Source organism: Sturnus vulgaris, chromosome 16 (genome assembly GCF_052056855.1).
Source record: "Sturnus vulgaris isolate bStuVul1 chromosome 16, bStuVul1.hap1, whole genome shotgun sequence".
Lineage (NCBI taxonomy): Eukaryota > Metazoa > Chordata > Aves > Passeriformes > Sturnidae > Sturnus > Sturnus vulgaris.
The window spans coordinates 8,000,998-8,020,088 of NC_142258.1; the positions used below are offsets into that span (position 1 = coordinate 8,000,998).

Consider the following 19,091-nt stretch of genomic DNA (forward strand, 5'->3'; position numbering starts at 1 on the left):
TTCATGTGCCAAGCTTGGAGCCAGCTCTTCCTTTCCCCCTCTCCAAAGTTTCATTGAAAGCTGCTGCTGTTTTCAGCAGTGCTGTCTGCTTCACCAGCATTCAAGATAAATTATTTATGCAGAAGTTGGCATTTCTGATATTTATAAAAGGATGGAGAAAGACAAAATTCCATTTGAATATGCAGGCTTAAAAGCCTTTTGCATTTATCCCCTTGCTATCATATGGAAAAACTTAGGCAAAAATTCCTCCACACTTTGATCAGTAAAGTGGTCCTTTCTTACCTTTTTGCTGCTTTTACCTCAGCTGGCAGAGTGCAACTGTAAAGGGAACAACAGTGCTTGTACAGCACATCCAGAGATGATGTTTGGCATCATCTTCCCATATTTTCTCAATGATAAAATTTTTAAAGTTCATTGAGTAAGGCATGTTTCATCCTAGTGGTGATTAAATTAATTGATCAAGGGGTTAAGATAAATCCTGGAAGAAGTAAAACAATAAAGCTTTTTGCTTTGAAAAAATAAATTTTAATGTCTTTTGATAACAATGATGTTTGTGCTAGAAATTTCTGAGGATTTTTTTAATACTAGCTGGAACCTTCTGCCTGTGGAATGATAGATTTGACGTGTTGACAATTTTTTTTCTACTTCTCACTTTCTTGTTTGATTAGCTGGGGGACAGAGCCTTTATCAGTTTCTTCTTGGATTGAACCTGAGCCTGATGAGGAATGCTTTGTGTTGAGAGATGGTGATAGACAGGGACAAAAAAAAGAAAAAATCTATGTGCAGTTGCATTTTATTTTGCAGGAGGTGTCCTTGGATCCTGGAGAGCACCACAAACTGCTGTGGTGCAGGTGTGATGGTTAATTTGCCAGTCTGGGTTGGCTGCCCTGGGGCTGTGACACGGAGCAGCAGTGGCAGCACCCCCACAGCCACAGAAGAAAAGGCTGAAGCAGGTGCTTGGAAAAGCAGTAACAGGAGGGAGAGAAACACAGACAGTCATAGACATGATATGTGAAGACGAAAGACACAAAATATGTGATTTTTTTTTTTTTAACCTGGAATTTATAGACAGAAACATCATGAGCTGGAGAGAGATGGAGGAAAGTGAATCCAGATGGCAGGAGCTGTGGAGAAGTTTTCTCTTCATACTGGTGGGAGTGGGAGGATGGCAGGCATTGTGAAAGAGCAGAGAAAGTGGCCAGATGACATGAGCTAAGATGAATATCTGTTCTGCACTTGCTGTCTCCACCTGGAAGCCATTGACACAGAGTGTGCTGATGAAGTCAGGTGCCACCATCACACTGAGTTCCCTCATCCCAGAGCTGGAACACTGCCTTGCTGCAGGGCTATGCCAGCATCTGGGAGCTACAAAAGGTGGGAAAGCCAGGAATCTTTTGGTGTGTGCAGGGTCAGCAGGGACAGTGAGCTTCTCCCAGGAGAGGCAGGGTCCAGCTTCTACAGCTAACAGCTTTGTTGGCTCCACTGGGAGCTGGACAAAGATGAGCTCCTTTAGGTCTGTGGATGGGATGCACAGAGGAATTTCTCCATCACCAGCTGTGAGTGAACGAGCAGAGCACTTTCCTCGGTGTGAGGAGGTGACTGCAGCACTGTCCTGCTCACTGTCACGATGGGTGGCCAGGAGCCCGAGCACAGCTGAGCAGCAGGCTCTCCTCTCAGCCCGAGAGACCAGAGCTGTGAACTGCTCCGTGCCAAGGCTCGGGCAGGAGGCTGTGCCTGCACACGGGCACTCTGAGCTCGGATCACACAGTCGGGGTTTGGGGGGAAGGAGCCCAAAGGGGAGGCACGGGGGAGATGCTGCCCCATGCATCCTCAGAGCAGCAGCTAAGCAGAAGGATTTATTCCTTTTTCCTTGTGGAAAATGTCAGTGCAGGTATTGCCAAATTCTTTATCCTCGCTCGTTCTGGGAGGTTTTTCCTCTTGCAGGGTAATTAATGCCTTTCTAAAGCACAGTAGCTGCTCATGGAAAGGCCCTTGAGTCCAGTCCCCATAGGAACACTCTGCACTCCTTAAATATCCCCTGAAATGTGTGTGGCTTTGCTTAATTACCATGAATGAAGCTGGCAGGCCCACGCTGTAGCAGGGCTCAGATTCACATATTTCGCCACTAAAACTAATACTGAGGCACATGTTCAGGACCCCAAGTTTTATTGACATATGATTCATTTCTCTTTTGGCAGATTTGAGTGGGCAGGCATAAATGTTTTAGACCAGCAGTAATGAGAGCTTGGAGATCATTCTGCAAAAGAAAAAAAATTGCCTAGTTGTGGTGGGAAAATAGCATGAAATTCCTTCTTCTCTCAAATGAAGCCGTTTTTATAGTTGAGGGAGTGTGTGTTGGACTTGCTTTTAAAACTTCATACTATGAGTGCACTAGAATGACCTGTGAGTTCTGATGTTGAAGATGGTATGAGGTGGTTATTTGGGGCCATGTTTGCTCATCAGCAGGGTGTTAAAATCAGCCTGGGAGTTTACCTGTGGCCAGTGGAGGAGATGCCCTGGGCAAAGCCTGGCAGAGGGCAGGATACCCCCCACCCTGCTGGTCACTGGAGTTAGAACTGTGATGGGATCTGTCATGGATGCTTGTCCATCATGATAACAACATTTTAGCTCTTTGTTTTCATATTCTGGCTTGTGTTGTTCTACTATCTTATTTTATTTCACTCTGTATGTTTGTTTTATCTCAGTTCCATTTCAGTGGGGTTTTTTTTCCCCTTTCCTTTTTGAGTCTTTAAAGCTCCAGCACCAAAATATTTTTCTTCTTGACTATTCTCTTTTTATCTTTATCTGTCTTCTTGGTCACCTCATCCTTTTCCCTCAGTGCTGTTCACTCCTTGCCCTTCCTGCAGAGAACTGGGATGCTGTGGGGTGTATTTTGAGGAGGAGGAACCCAGAGGAGAGGCTGGTGGGGTCCAGGAGCAGGACCTCTCCATAGGATATCTTCTTCACAAAGCTTTGTGCACAATAGAGGCTTTGTCACGGCCTTTCAAACTGATGCAAAGACAGTTTGACTTTAGAAGGGATTTTGTGACTTCATCATACATCCCGTTGGTGTCAGTTATGTAGGAAACACTCCTTTTATTCATTGGTAAGTATATTTTTTCTCAGGTTCTGGTCCTTAATAGCTCAATCTTCAGAAAACAATGCCTATGTCACAGGACACTGTAGAAAACCTGTTTAGAGCAAACTATTCTAAACCATCAGTTTTCTGATGTGCCTGGAGGTACCAACACAGATAACCTTGAGGAGGAAAATCAATCTGAAACTTCATTAGGAGCGATGCATAGATGTCAGTGCTGATGTCATGTGCTCTGGTTCCTGTTGGGAAGGGTTTCAGCTGCAGAATTTTGCTGGTGTTGTAGCAATGCAGAAGGAACAGTCTGGGGGGTTGTGAGGAAGGAGTTTCCTGGTCCCAACAAGATGTGTGAGTGGCATAAATTAGAAGCTCATCTTCCTTTGGGGGAGCCTCTTTGTGTTTCAGAGATGACAGAAAGGAACAGAAAAAATTCTGGTTCAAAACTTCTGGGTCCAGCCCAGGCAGTAACTGGAGAAGGTTCTGGATCACAGGCAAGCCAAGGCTGCAAATCCAACCTGGCAGTGTAATTCAGCCGGGAGTGAAATGTTAATCAGAGCTTCAGGAGAGTCTCAGACATCCCAGACTTGGTGTCACTCCGGCATCTCATCAAACAGGAAATTGCTTTTCCAGGGTCATCTGGGATCTGGGCACGAATCAGCTCGTCATCAGCATAATAATGGCACTGAAATGATGCTGTGCTGAGGGGCACCTCTGTGCACTGCCTGGGGAGCAAAACATTGAAGGCAAAACCAACAGCGCTGTGTTTCCTGATGGAAAGACCTAGGAAATGTAAAATCTCCTCTGGTGAGCAGTGTGCCAAAGGCACCTCCTGTGCATGAGCTCACATCCCCTGTGCTCAGCTCAGCCCGAGCTCCGGGGGTGTCCCCGTGGCAGACACAAGGGTGATGTTCCGTGTCCCCAGATGCCTCTGGAGGCTGGGCTGGGGTCCCTGGTTCTGGCAGCACCGAGTGGTTCCAAGCTGTGGGTGAGCAGGACTGTCACAGCAGCTAAGGGAGCCATGGCACGAGCTTGTTGGGGAAACACAGGGAGCTGAAACCTGCCTTGTGCCTCCTGCTTCTTGGAGCACCCCCTGAATTCTTTGCTTGTTTGTTAATTACGGCAGGTTTGTTAATTATGGCACAGGACAAGCTGGTGAGCGTGGTGCAGCAGGGCACGGTGGGGCAGTGCCAGCCTGGGTCACTGCCAGCCCCTGGTTCATTTTCCTGGGTGTTTGACATCCCCTGAGGCACCAAGTGTGTTTCCCTGATCCTGGTGGCTAAGCTGGAAGTAATGCATTTATAACATCAGAGGCAGCTGGCTGCTGGCATTCAGTGCCTTGAAAAGGCTGAGTCACTTGTCAGGGAGGTGAGCTGTCAGGGAATCTGGGCTTCCTTCTGGAAACACCTCCTGGTACTGCTGCAAGTGCTGCTGGTGTCTGCCTGCAGGGGGGCTGCTCCTCCCTGGCTCTGAGCATCCTGCCATGGCTTTTGGGGCAGGGATCTATGTGCCTTCCCTCAAAATAATTTGCACAAATGTGGGCACTCTTGAAAAGCATGAGGTGACAGAAGGTGCTGCTGAGATTTGTGAGATCAGGCTTTTCTGAGACTGATTAAAGCTACTCATAGTCTACATGCTGTCTTTGATGGATCACACTTAAGAGAATATGGCATTTTATATCTCTCCTTATGCAAATTTAAGCCTAGATGGCCAAAAAGATTTTTCTAGAGGTGCTGAAATCTCTGTTAGGTTAGGTTAGGTCCTACAGAAAATTAAGTCCTGCCTTTACTTGTGGAAGGCTGGGTGGGTTGGGCAGCAGTGTGATGGTTGCATTGTAGTGGCTCCTTCCATAATCTCTGGTGAGACTGGGGTGATGGGACCTGGTTCTCCTGCCAGTGCCTAAGTGGGTGTCACAGATCCAGCCTGACACTGTCAGTGTACAACATTGGGCTTTTTTCTGGTAAATTTATCATAAATACAAGAATTGGAAGCATGGAGATCTGCCTTCGTTTGCTGAGATCCATGGCTCCTCTCTGGCCCAGGGAAATGCTTTATTTTCTGCAGTTCTTGGATAAGGTCAGCAGATTCCATCAACAGACAACTCCACAAGTAATTATCCCGAATCTTAATGCAGATTTTCAGCACTCTAAGCCTGAGGTGACTGGAAAGGTCCTGCATCACTGCCCCATGCCAGCCTGCCACCTGGCTGTGCCAGAAGTTTGGTATTTGCAGCTGGAGCTGTTTGTCTCTCCCCAGCAGGTAATAAAATCACTGATCAGTTTCCTAATTTGCACTGTCCAAATGCACCTGAATTTCTAGGAATTTAAGCCTGAATGGAACCAGACCAGCAGTGAATGCAAGTGGAAGTAGGACTGTGTCTGCTAAAAATGTTATTTATGTGTTATAAAAAATGAACTGGGGTGGAGCTGCCTCGTGTGGCTACTGTTGAGGGTGGTGTTGTGGGCACTGTGATGCTTTCATCCTGTCCTGCTAATAGGATTAAAAATCACTGACTGTTCTTGATGATAAACGTGTCTGCAGGCTGTTCCAGCCACAGGCCTGGGAGAAGCATTTTTGGGCAAAATCAAATGAAAGATGGTAGTTTAAATCAATTAGATGGTGTTTAGACCATCTTGGATCCTTACACTGTGTAACCACAGGGCACCACACACAGGTGTATGTAGAGTTGCCAGAGTTGGGAGTATTGTGTGCATATCGGGTCAGGCTTGTGTTGGGGAGTGACTTTCTGATGGAAAGAACTTAAAACATCCTATATTGAGCAGCAATGTGATGTGGGAGCTGGCCCAGGTTGATGGAAGAGAGGTGCCTTCTGGGTGAGGCAGAAACACTGCTGCAACAGAAGAAAATGCATGTGGTAAATGTGAGTGTGTGTGCTCTGGAGTCACAATCCTGCCCCATAATGTGACCCACAAGATGCTGTGACAAAAGGAATTTGAATTAAGAAATCAGTTGCTATTCCTGGTTGGGTTTTCCAGCAGCCCCAGCCTCAGTTTCCCCGAGCCACTGATGTCTTGGCCAGGGACTGTGCCTGGTGTGCTGGCCCATCTGCTGATGAGCCTGCTTCTTTGGGTCAGTGCAGGCTGTGACTGTTCTGAGAGCCTTTTACTTTACTGTCTACCCATAGTCTCTGGTTTCTGTAATCTAATATTTGGGGCATCAGTAAAGATATTTAAGCCTTCTGTTATGATTGCAATATCACTGCAGCTCCTTTTCCTCTTGGGAATGGGCTCTGACACCTGATCTGGGTTGGTTTTGGACTGTTTGACTGTTTGGGATGAAGCACTAGCTCTGTGCCCCTGCGTGGACCTGGAACTAGGCAGATGGATCAATTCCCTGCCTGGACTGGCTGGTGTGTTTCCAGTCTCCAGAGTTGTTTCAGTGTGTGTATTTTGCATCTGACAGTAAGAGCCTCTCAGAGCCAGGTCATGGCAAGGGGGGAGAGATTATTTTAAACCCTCACATCTGAGGAGCAGTGATGTGAGCTTTGGAGCTCTTTAATTGCTAGTTTTAAACATTGTAAAATAAAAGGAAAAGAAATGGTGGCTGCAGAGCTGTACTGATGTGGAGCTGTGGCCGTGGTGCAGGCTGTGCCATGGTCTCTGGTAGATGCCAAGGATTGTCTCCTCTGAGCTGCCTTGCTGTGAGCCAGGGATGCTTTGACCACTGCATGTCTGAGCTTCCCAAGTGGCTGGGGAGGAAAGAGGGTGTCTTCTCCAGTGGGTCTGTGTTCTGCACATTGGTGAGACCACAACTACTTGGAGCCATTAAAAATGGAGCAGGTGGAGGTTACTGACCTTGTGGCCCTGCCTCCTTATAGATCCTCTTTGCATGGCTGCTGGGAGGCTGCTGAAGGATTGGTGATTACAGAGAGATCTTCATCTGGGGATGGTTTCTTGTTTCTGCTTAACACGAGGTACCACCAGATGGTTCTTGGTTGCAGTTCAGAGCGTGACTAAAATTCATTTTTCAGGCACTTAGACAAATGGGATTTATTTAATTTCTCTCCCTTCTCTTCCCTTCTGAGCTCTGTTCTAAATCTCCACATTCTCTTTTCCCTGCAGAATGAAGTGGAGCTGGGAGAGCTGCTACTGTCACTAAACTACCTACCAAGTGCAGGAAGACTGAACGTGGACATCATTAGAGCAAAACAGCTTCTTCAGACAGATATGAGCCAAGGTTCAGGTAAAGGGCAGTGCATTTCTCACATTACTCATGCACAGATTATATGTGCCTTTAAAGCAGATCAGTGAAGCTGCAATTCGTGGGGACCCAGGGGGATTTGATGCTCAGTTCCTGTTAATACAAGGCTCTGGATGTCTGTCTTGTATATATAGACAACAGAAATGAAAGTATTTGGAACACTTACCCTGAGATACAATGGAGGGTTTGCTAAATTTAAAGATGTCTGAGCCAGGCTGAGGTGAGGAGCCAGGAGCTTTGATTCCCTGTGCTGTGTTCTGTAAGGCAGCCCGTGGGCATTGCTCCCTGCTGCCTCTGGGCACTCTGGCTGGGAACTGCTTTATGTCCTCAGGTGGCTTTCCCATGTTCCTGCCTCAGCCTCTGCTGCTGCCACAATATTGGCATTTTCCACAAAGAACATTATGCTTGGTCTCTGTCAAGGCTGACATTAACTGTGGTTTTGGCAGGGACTGTTTTTAATCTGGCTGCCTGACTTTTGTCCCCACTGCAAATCTCTGGGAGCAGTGTGTGGGTACAAATCCCTGCAGTTTCCAAAGGCCATTGCCCAGCACAGCCCTCGTGAGCAGGGGTGCTGACTTATGATCCCTGTAACACAGAGTTTGTGCTTTTTGCCAGATCCCTTTGTGAAAATCCAGCTTGTTCACGGATTAAAATTAACAAAAACCAAGAAGACCTCCTGCATGCGGGGCACAATAGATCCCTTCTACAATGAGTCCTTCAGCTTCAAGGTTCCCCAGGAAGAGCTGGAGAATGCCAGCCTGGTGTTCACAGGTAATTGTGGTGGTGGTATTGGCTTGGCAGGGTCGTGGTTGCTCTGAGGTGAACAAAGCAGCAGTTGTGGGTGTGCAGGAGGATGCTTGTCCCACCCTACAAGGGGTGCCCATCACTGGGGTCTCCTGGGGAGCTTCATTAGCACTCTGTCCTCTGCAGAAGCTGTCCCCAGCATTGCCACCCAACCCTTGGATCTGGCTGGGAGTCAGTCCTGTGCTTTATTGGTCCCATTTTAAATGCTTCTGTGCAGAGGAAGAGGAGGAGCATTAATTGCCCTTCTCAGTGGCCCCCCAACCTGGGTATAAAGTCAGACCTGAGAAGAATGAGAGGGTTGTAGTGAACAAGCACAGAGCCCAGGCATTGGCAGAATAGCTTCTGGTACTTGCTGTGGTTTGCTGGTGAGAGGATGCACCTAAAGGTTCCACATTGACCTCAGCTGTTCTGTGAGCAGGGCTTGCTCATGCCTTTGTTCCCAAAGGGCTGGGACTCAGTGCCAAGCCCTGCATGGCACAGCTGAGATGGACCCAGACCACAGAGCCTGGACAAGCAGGCTCGGAGCTGACCTCACTTGAGAGCTTTGTCAGCACTGGAGATGCCCGGCTGTGATTGGAAGTTTTATTTTTGAACAGTTCCTGAACCTCCTGTATTTGCTCTCGGGGCATGAAGACAGGCAGTAGAGCCTCGGTGCTGTGAGCAGGAGTGGCAGAGCACAGGGATGCTCTGGCTGGGCTGCAGTCCCAGGCCAGGGACCTGCTGAGGCTGGTGGCATTCTCTGCCTTTCCCCACCATAAAAGTCTGGAGCAGGGCTGCAGGGAGCCCTGGGAAGGGTGGGGTTCCCTCCCATGCCAGGACTTCACTCCCCCATGGAGCTGTGGAGCTCAGGCACCATCAGGAGCAGGGTCAGACCTTCTTGCCCTCTGAAGGATCAGAGGGGCTGGGTGGTGGGGCCCACACTCTTTTGCCACTTTGGGCTCTCATGCTTCACAAACACTTTTTTTGACAACTTTCCACCCATTACCCACCATTTCTTTTGATGAAGAGAATCTGCTTCTGAAAGGATGTATTTTGAAGTATTTTTTCATTTTACTTTTTACATGGAAGATACAGATGTCAAAGCTGGTTCAAGGAGCTATTGCAACCCATTAGTTTGTTTTCAAACATGTTATAACAAAAAGCGATGCTGATTAGCAATTTAAATTTTGCCCTTCATGCTCAGAAATTTCCTCAGCAAAACACATATAATTAATCACTGCTTTGCTTGCATGTCACCCTGACTGTACCTTGCATGTGCAGTGGTGAATTTGTTCTTGAAGCTTCCATCAGGTGATCCTGTGACAGGTGTGAATGACTGAATCTTTTGTTTTTCCCTTTTCCTGCTGGAAGTAGAAAAGGCAGAGTAGCAGCTCTCTGCAGTTGGGAGGGTGAGGGGAGCACTCTGCTCCTCGCCACAGTGAATGAAGTTAGGATTAATGAGTGGATCTCTGAGTATTTTTTTCCTGTGCAAAGGGGTGTATTCCCAAACGAGCCAATGGGAAGTTGGCTGATTCATCATCCTATGTCATGCAATCGGATTTCAGCGCCGAGCCTCCTAAGTGAGGCTTCATTTTCTAAGTGACATATTGCCTTGAATGTTGCAATAAATAATCCCAGGCCAGAAATGTCCCCAGCAGCTCCAAAGCTGGGAAGGAACGTGCAGAGCTTCGGGAGGAGCAGTGGAGCCGGGTTCCCCTGGGCACTCTTGGACTGAAGGGTGAGGAGCAGCACGGGCATGTCCCTGGGCTGCTGCTCCTGCTGTGCCTGGGACACTCTGAGTGAGATTGTGGTTGGTGTAGCCAACAGAGAGCTGGAGCCAGGGCTGCTGGTGATGTTTTTGTGTGGACAGCCTTCTGCTGGGTCAGTGCCTGCCATGAGCACCTCGGGATCAGGGGCCAGGGTGTGGTGAAGATGCTGAGCCACCTTCAGTGCTCATCCAAGTGACAGATTTGCTCCTGATGTTGGTGGAGGTGTGTCCCCAGCAGGGAGTGCAGCACCAGTTTATTCCTGTATGCATCTGTGGGGTTCTGCTGAAATGAGTTTCTGAAGTTCTGGGGAGGGGGTTGTGGTGTTCCCCACAGAGCTCCTTCTTGGAACCTTGCAGTTTTGTGCAGCTTAAGGACTCATGAAGGGCTTTGGGATCCTCTGTTGAAAGATAATCGAGAACAAATGCTTGAAAGTTTGGGTATCTTGCAGTGTGAGGAGCTCTATTTTGCATCTCTGCATAGCAGGGGTGTAGTTTTGTTGTTTTTTTAACTTAGGAGCTTTGGGGTTCTTTTTGCTGCAGTGGTGATTCTTTCTGTTGTGTGTTTTGTTTGGAATTGTTTTTTATTTCTTTTCTCTTCTAATCCCCATCTCTAGTCCATTAGGTCAGTTAATTAAATTTGCTGTTGAGTCAAAGTCCAATTGAAAAGTAAAATAATTCTGCTTGAAGAGTGGGTGATGATGCTTTGAATGGAGAGAGAGAGAGCTGTAAAAGCAGTCATGGGAGCCAGAAGTGAATATGTCTGCAATAATTTAAAGGAACCTTTATTGTGGCTTCGTATTTTGGACCCAGTCTGCAGCTGTCTTTACATTGGCTTGGCTTCACTGGAAAGCCCTGGAGCTCTGCCAGTTCCCATCAGCTGGGGCTCCTGGCTCCCAGTGGGGCTGGTACCCCTGCAAAGTAAGGCACTATCCAGACAAAGTAAGATTAATCTTGTTTTCCCCTCGTGTGTTTTTCTCCTGTGCATCTTGAATCAAGCTGTCTGTGTTCAGTGCACTCTGGTATGGATTTCTCCCCCGTTTTGCTGTGATTTAGCAAGGACTGTGTGTGCAAACAGTGAAGACATGGTGAAGCACTGTCCCTGCTTTCCTGGTGGAGCTTTGGAGAGCTGAACTCCAGAGCAAGCTGAGGGCTGAAGCACAGCTGGATTTGGGGAGGGGCCCTGGGTGCCTCCAGGATGATGTGCACAGAAGAGCTCTGCATTAGCCAGGGTTGGAGGAGGGGGTGATTGGGCTGATTCTTTGATATTTCCTCCTCCTTAGGCACACAAGGATTCAATACTGTAAGTTATTGGCATTTACAGACCAAAATGCTTCTCCTTCCATGCTGGTGCAGGACACCTTGTACCAGCTTTCTTCCTGCCTTCTCCTCTGTTCCTTCCTCAGGTGCTTACTGGAGCTGTCACTAACTCACATGTCCCGGTTCAGTGCCCAAAATGAGGTGGTATGAACTCTGATGGAAATGTCCTCTCCAGGAAAAAGCATCCAGGCTCAGGGTTGCTGCTGCAAGTATTGTCTGTTAACAGCTTCTCCCCAAAAGAGGCTGAAACCAGGAAAGCCACTGATACTCATAACAACAATTCTAATGTCCTGACAAAAAAAAAAAAGAAAAAAAAAAAAAAAAGTAAAAAAAAAGTGAGGCAACAGCTGGTGGAGAGGATGTTTGATTTTCATTTACTTCATCAAACATGTTGTCTAGGTAATGAGTTGCCATATACATATTGAACAGAAATGCACTCTTCTGGATTTTTTTTTCCCCACTTTCTGGTTTGTTTTTTTTTTGCAACCTGACACATATCTCCCATGTGCCATCTTCTGCTTGAGTGCAGGCAAGTCATGGGCTCACCTCCTGCAGAGAAATGAGGCAGGCTCTGAACATAACCTTGTACACCTCTGAACAAAGGTGTTAGTTACTCTGTCTGATGGCGAGGGAAAGGTGGAGTTTGGCCCCGACAGCAGCACTGGCACCTGCTGCCCAATGTCGTTTCCATGAAGAAAAAAGAATATTTGAGATGCAAGTGCAGCCTCTGTGCTTGGGAGGGCTGGGTGATGGGCACCCAGAGACCTGTGCTCTCTCCACTGAGGGATTTTGGGCTGTCCTCTAAATCTCAGCCTGTCAGAAAGCTTGGGCTGTGCAGCAGGAAGGCAGACAACACCTGAAACCTGAGCACTGTAGTATTTTGTTAATGATTATAATGTTGTTAATAACAATCGTCAGTAATGCTGTTTGCACTGCAGTAAAGCCCAGATGGCCCAATAAAAACCAGCAGCACTCCAGGGCAAACTGTGGCTCAGTGACTCCTTAGCATCTTTTCATCACTTACCATAAAGACAACCTTCAGCACTCACAGCTGGGGGATGTTTGTCTCCCCGGGGTCCTTCTGGTGGCTGTGTGTCTTTCTCCATTTAAATGAGCTCCTGGACATGTTTGCATGGCAGGATCTTTAGGGCTTGTGACACAAGCAGAGTCCCCAAAGAGGGAGAAATCATCTCCATGCTCTGAGTATTCTCTATGCAATTGCAGAAGCAAAATCTGCTTTGCCTTCTGCCCTGGCTGAGAGTGCAGCACTGGTGCTGATGGTGTCTGATGGAGAGCAGTGCTGGGGCTCATCCCACGGCTCCCTTCCTGTCTGCAGGGTGGCCATGGCTGCAGCAGGGCAGGATGCTCTGCCTGGAGGAGGGAAGCAGGCTGGGCCAGGGTGTGCTTGTTGCTGGAGAGATTGGCCTGGCTACGTGTGTGACCTTCACTGGTGACATCTCCACGGTCAGTCGTGGCTGAGGGTGCAGCTCACAGGCACTCTGCCTTCTGCTAGGATTTGGTGATACTCCTAACTTATCAATATGTTTTAAAAATTTAAAAATGTCTCTGTTTTCTGTAAAGATTTAGGACTAATTTTTCCATTTTTGTTTTTTTAAGTATTTTTGTTCCTGAGAGAGTGTTGAGACTTTGCAGACCTGTCCCTGTGGTTTCAATGGCTGCAGCAGAGGGGCCCTGGCAATGCTATCAGCCACCTCCATGCCCTAAGTGCTGTAACAACTGTCCCCAGACCCCTGGATAACTTTGGTGCTTTATTCCAGGGCTCTAATTAACTTCCAGGTAATAGGCAGTACTTGATTAAAATAACAGATTGCTGTTCTATAGCAGTATACCTGGTTCCTCTGTTGGCTCATTTTCAGTTGGCCTTTAGGAAAATATGGGGACCATTTAATGAAGTTTGTATGTTGAAAGGGGAAAAAAAAAGTAATTTTTGGTATGTATTGATAATGATGTAGTTCTGGGTGTTGGGTTGCTTTCATTGAAATGTTTTCTTTTTGAAGCAATGCTGTCTGTTTCAGCAGGATGTGGGGCTTTTTAGTGGTATTTTTTTAATTAACAGACTGATTTCCAAATGTCCCAATTAGCTGAGCAGGTTGAAGGCTGATTAACGTTTTTGTCCTGAGGCTTCCTGCAGAAATATGTCTGAATTTTGGTTTCCCTGACTATGGGGAAGTATGACCTTGAGATACCAGCATCACCTCTAGCTGCTGTTGGCAGGATGGAAACCACCACGTGTCTGGAGTCATCACACATCTACATTTGGATTTGCTCAGCTCTTCTTTCTCCTCTTGCTTTAGTGTCCCCACCAGAAAACCCAGCAAACAGTCAGGCACTTTGTCTTTTGCACACAGATATAGGGAAGAAATCTCTAATATATGAGTCAAATTAAACTGTTTTTTTCCCCTTGCTGGATTGCAGGATGAGAAGTGGTTTCTCTTTTGAAGTACTATCATGTTGGGCACCATAACATCTCTTAGATGGACGGATAATTAGACAACTTACTGCTAGAAAATTGTTTCTTGTCATCTATTAGACATGTCTTTTGGAAGTATTGGACTGTCTGTATATTTCCCATATCTGGAGCTCAGAAGCAAAATCTAATCCCTGATTAAACCTGTGTAATCCTATCTTAGCCAAAGGAGAAAAAAAGGGAAAAAACCCACTGATGTCAGCACTGTATTTTCTGGGGATTTATACCTGTTTAATTTAGATCAGAATTTGGCCTTTGTGTCTGTGTTATAAAACACTTCATTCATTTATGCAGCAGACACCATATGGTCCATGGCCAGGTCTGGGGACGGCAGTGAGCTCCTGGCTGCTGCCTCCTGCCCTCCCAGGCCCTGCTGCAGGTCTGGTGGCCACACAAAGTGGCCCAGCACCCTGAGAGGACACAGGGAGAGGGGCTCAGGGAGATGTGCTAGCAGGGCAGACCCTGAAGCCCAGCCTGCCTGGCAGAGCCTCTGCACAGTGGCTCTGTGTACATTTCCAGATGCACAAACCCCTTTGGGAGGAGAAGGGGCCCCACTGCTCTCCATCCTCAGTCCCCTCTGTGACTTGCTGGTCAGCCTGGAGCAGGTGACAGCAGGTCAGAGATGCTGAGTGGGGTCCTGCAGACCCAGTCCTGTTTTGGGGTCACTCAGGAAAGATGCTCTGGGGTTGGATTTGGCTTTTTGCAGCAGACTGACTGCTTTAACGAGGGGGAGTGAAATGCCATTAATCAGGGTGAGAGCAACAAGATGCTGACGCTTCCTGATCTGATCTGTTGCTTGCTTAGCAGGCAAAATTAAATTCATCAAGTGGCCTGACTTTAGTTAATAAATGTACTGCATCTGATGTGGCAGAAAGTGCCTGTCCTGGAGTACTCTGGAATCTTTTGATAATCTTTTTCCCCCAAAGAAAGGAGCAAACCCTGCTCTCTCCAGGCTGATGATAGGTGCTTGCTCCTTTTGCCAGGCACCTTAATTTAAGCAGAGTCATGGCTCTCCTGCCCTCAGCCCTTCATCTTGTTTGGCTCACACTGGAGTGAAAGGAATTGTTCAAACATCTTGCAAGGCCATAATCTGCCTGTGTATCAAATGAAAAAAGTCTGGGTGGCAGGAGCTGCTGTGGGCAGTGAGCAGTGTCTAGAAGTGGAATGCCTGTGCCTGGCCCCCTGGCTGGCACAGGAGATGGATGATGATGCAGGCAGAGGCCACCTCTCCTGCATGGCTGTCTCTGCCTGCTTTGCAGGTGCTGTGTGGCTCTGGTGCTGGAGCCTCTTCTGTGAGGTGTATGTATAAATATGCATGAAGTCATCTGTGTGCTTTGTTGGATCTGGGACTCATAGTGCAGAGATTTAAGATGCAATTTTTTAAAAAGGGGAATTGGAAGAGGAAAAAGCCAGCCGTAGATCTTCCTTTTCAGTATCCTGAAAGTATCCATGCACCCAGCCCATGGTTCCAGTTTCTCCTGATGAGGTAATTCCATGAGGTGTCATCCCTGCATGCCCTTGAGATCTCTGCAAGGCACACTTGTGCATTTGCACTTCGCCTGCACCCTGGGTGCCTGCTGCAGGACTTTGCTGTCCCTGTCTGAGAGCAGACTGTGGTTAGGCAAACACTGCTTTGGGTGCAGGCAGCCAAAAGCACAGGGGCTGCCCTGGGGGAAGTTTTCAGAGTCTCTTTGTGTGGCACTCTCCCCGTGGGCAGTGCTGGGTGCTGGGTCTGTGTGTGGCTGTGCACTCCAGCAGTTCCATTCCCTCTGGAGCTGGGCAGGTGCAGCCCCTGCACAGAGTGGTCACACAGGGGAAGGCTGGCAAGAGTTTAATGTGCCCATCAGACCCTGATGGAGATTAAATTGATAAATGGGAAGCCTTGGCATCTTCTCCCGTGCTTTCTCTCCTCTCTACTAAATATGACAGGCCATGCTGGAGGAGCAAGGGCAGGATTTGGGCCATGCCTGTGACCTTCTCAGTGTGCATCATTAGCACAGCTGCTGCTGCTCCTCGTAGCACCTCTTCGTGCTAAACAGCCTTTTAATATTGATGTCAAGCAGTTCAGAAGCAGTTTTCAGTCCCACTTAACCTGGCAGCTCGACCCCACTGGCTGAGGCAGGGCTGGGCACAGGAAGGGCTGGGCACTGGCTACTGGGCACTGGCTCCTGCCTGCAAGGATGGGGTGAGGCACTGCCTGCCTGAATGGGCAGTTGTGTGAAGGGGGCACTTTCTGAGACCTCACCAAGTGCTGAGGCTGAAAGGGAAGTGCAGGAAGTGTTGATGTGCCAACAGGGTTGTGGTTCTGCCAGAGAGACCACACAGAGATCTGTGTCCTCAGGGGGACTCTGCCCCTCAGTTGCCTATGTACAGCCTTGGGCATGTTTTTGCTAGTTTTGCTTTTTTCTGAGTTAAATGGTTTTAATTGCATTGCAGGTGCTGCTGTAGGTGACTGAAGCAGAGTTAATTATTTGTGTGGAGCTCTCAGCTGAGAGTCCCCTGCTGTTCCTCCTGGAGAGGCAGCAGCAGAGGCGCTGTGTGGCCGTACCGGGCGGTGCAGCACGGTGTAACTGCTGAGTAACTGCTGAGTAACGGGTCAGCACACCTGGCACTGGGTTTGCAGGAGATGCAGGTGTTTCATGGCCCCAGCTGCAGCGTTCAAGCTTGTCCCCATCCCTTAAGTGATACTGATAGTCTTGAAGTCAGCTTAAGGAAATTTTCTTAGTGCTCCTCCCTGGTCATTCCAAGGATGCTAATACGTTCAATCAAAGGATGGATTAGTTTCTGAAATGCCAGGTTTAATTTTACTATCGCACATAACTCATAGATGACAGTGATCTGCAGTCATGCTCTGCACGAGTACTCAGTTTGCAAGTCTCAGTGTAGAGGTGAAGGAGAGGGAAAGGTGAAAGGCATTTTGGCTGCATCTGGTGCCAGGGCTGATGCCACCCAGGCAGCCTCATGGCTTAATTACATAGTGCCATGGAAAAGAGCTGACTGGCAAAAAGTGATTCCATGTGACTGAGGCTGGTGGGAGACAAGGGAAAGCTCAGGCTGGAGCTGTCCCCAGAGCCAGATGTTGGAGCTCCAAGAGAATTCCACTGAATCCCCTGGAAGTCACTGCACTGCTGGGCAGCAGCTCTTGGTGTGCAGTGCCTGGCATGGCTGTGCCCTCAGCCCTGCAGGAACAGGCAGCCAGGCTGGGGGGCTCAGCCTCCCCTCCTGTGCAGGACCCCTGTGGGGAATATGGGCCCTGACCCCAAATAAACATTTCATGTGGCACCCAAGCCTCCATCAGCTGAATATGGATCATTTAGCAACACTGCATCAATAAGTACATAACATGAAAATGTTTTATTTACATCATGTACCTTGTCCTCAAGAATTCAACCCTTTTAATGGACATAAGTAAACACGATTTTCTTCTGTATTTCAGCATTTCTATTATAAAGAATGTCTTTTTAAGAAGCCTTTCTATTTCCAAATGTGTCCCTCTGAAGAGCAGCTGCAGAAGGAATTGGTTTGACCTCTGCTTCTTTAATTGCTTTTTGCTCTGTTGGCCTAGAAATGCATGTTGCTATTGTGTAAATTACTGTGACAGTGGAAAAAGAGCTCATGAGATCAGGTGTGTAGTTTCTGTCAGGAAAATACGCTTCTCAAATGGAAAGCAGCATCTAGCAGTTCATAACCAGAGTCTGGGTCAGTCTGAAAATCCCAAATGTTAATTACTTAATTTTCTGCTATTGAGCAGCTCCATGCTGTCACTGTTTTTGTGGCCAAAGGCAGATTGAATATGGAATTTACTATGAGCTCCTTTCAGACCCTGTCAGGGGATGTTCAGACATCAGGGAACACAACTCAGTCCACTTGTACACTCACCTGGACTCGGTATGTGGCAGAGTGCTCAAGTGCTGCCCATGCAGTTTTTTCACCTTCACCTGTTGTGGAACAAGCTGGAAGGAAAGAGCAGGAGCTTTTTACCCACCCCAAGGCTGAAGGTGTGAGTTTGTGTGGCATTGGCTCCACTGCAGGTGAGGATGCAGCCATGGTGTGTGTGTCACTGTGTGCAGCTGTGTGCAGGCTGCCTGTCTGCTGCTCCAGCTCTGCAGGGCTTCCCTGCTCCAAGGGGCTCCCAGGGCTCCCCATGGACACTGCTGCACCAGCAGGGCCCTTCCAGCCAGGGCAGGGCCAGCCCACGGTGGGGTGCAGCTCACCTTGTGTCCTGCAGCTGTGACTGCAGGGCTGTGCCTGAGCGCTGGGTGGTAGCCAGGCTCTGTGCCTGCATCCAGGCTGTGCTGGCGCTGCTTCTGCAGGGCTCTGGAGCAGGCTGAAGGGTCAGACCTGAGTGCAAGCAGTGCAGCAATGGCCGGTGCTTGTCGGTGCCCAAGGCAATGGTTCCTCCCCTGCTGGAGAAGTGAGTGCTGCAGCCAAGGGAGGGCTGGGGAGCTGCTCCCCCTCCCCGGGTCACGATGGGAGCACCAGTCTCTGCTTCCTGCTGCTCACCTGGGCTCCTACCGTTCTCTTTTCCAAGCTGTTCTTGGAAGTACTGGAGGCACCAACAGGGAAAATGGTGCTCCTGAATGTGAGCAAAGGAAAGGCTTTATTTTCTCAATGCCAGCTCCAGCCCCCTCTCAGGTAAGGTCTGTTCCACAGCTTGGTGAGCTCAGCCATCAGCAGATTGCTCAGTAAATCCTGGCCATTTAGCAGTGGAACAGAGCAGTCAGCTTCCCAGAAAGACATGTCCTTGAGTTTAAGAGGCTTCTGAACTGACAGGTAAAGCTGAATTTTTGGCACACAAAGACCTCTCATCTTTTGAGAAAGCTGCTGTGGTGAAGCTGTGAGTTTGTAAAGCTGAGGTCAGTCTAGTGCTACCTCTTATGGTCTATGTGTGAATAAGCATTTGGCCTTGGCAAATGTCTTCACTGTTCCTCAGCAATAAGTCTCTGTGCTATCTACAGTAGTTAATGATAAAAGCAACAATGCTTGTATAATTAGTCCATTAATACCCCAAAGGACTCAGCATGCTAATTACCTGACACAATGAGATTAGCAAGTTGCATTACAAGAATTCAAAATAGTTGGATCAGCAGTAGAATAACAGGTGCCCTTAGTTAGCACACCTGCTTGTTTTACAGTCCTGGCATAGAGTATTTTTGAAGAATTGGTATGCCTGAAGTACTTCTCCACTGTTAATTTATCCTGTGATTAATTGGTGGCCTGTAAGGCTTCTTGGTTTAAATTACTTGGTACTGTCTCCCAGGATTAGGCTTCATCTTCCTTCATTTTACCAAACAAAAAAATAAAACCCCGAAACAAAACCAAACAAACAAAAAATCAAGAAAACCCCCACCAACCAACCACCCCTCCAAAAAAAAAAAAAAAAAGGAAAAACATATTATTAAAAATTTTAGTTTTGGGGTATT

General features: G+C 47.9%; 1 protein-coding gene across 2 annotated transcripts in view; it reads left to right on the forward strand.

Moving 5' to 3' along the window:
* Positions 1-19,091, forward strand: part of SYT17 (synaptotagmin 17) — a 34,517-nt gene that overhangs the window by 12,447 nt on the left and 2,979 nt on the right. For both annotated transcript variants that reach the window (XM_014890521.2, XM_088174411.1), the window contains exons 6-7: positions 7,174-7,294; positions 7,928-8,083. In XM_014890521.2, coding sequence (XP_014746007.1) covers positions 7,174-7,294; positions 7,928-8,083 — 277 coding nt within the window. The remainder of the gene's footprint in view (positions 1-7,173; positions 7,295-7,927; positions 8,084-19,091) is intronic.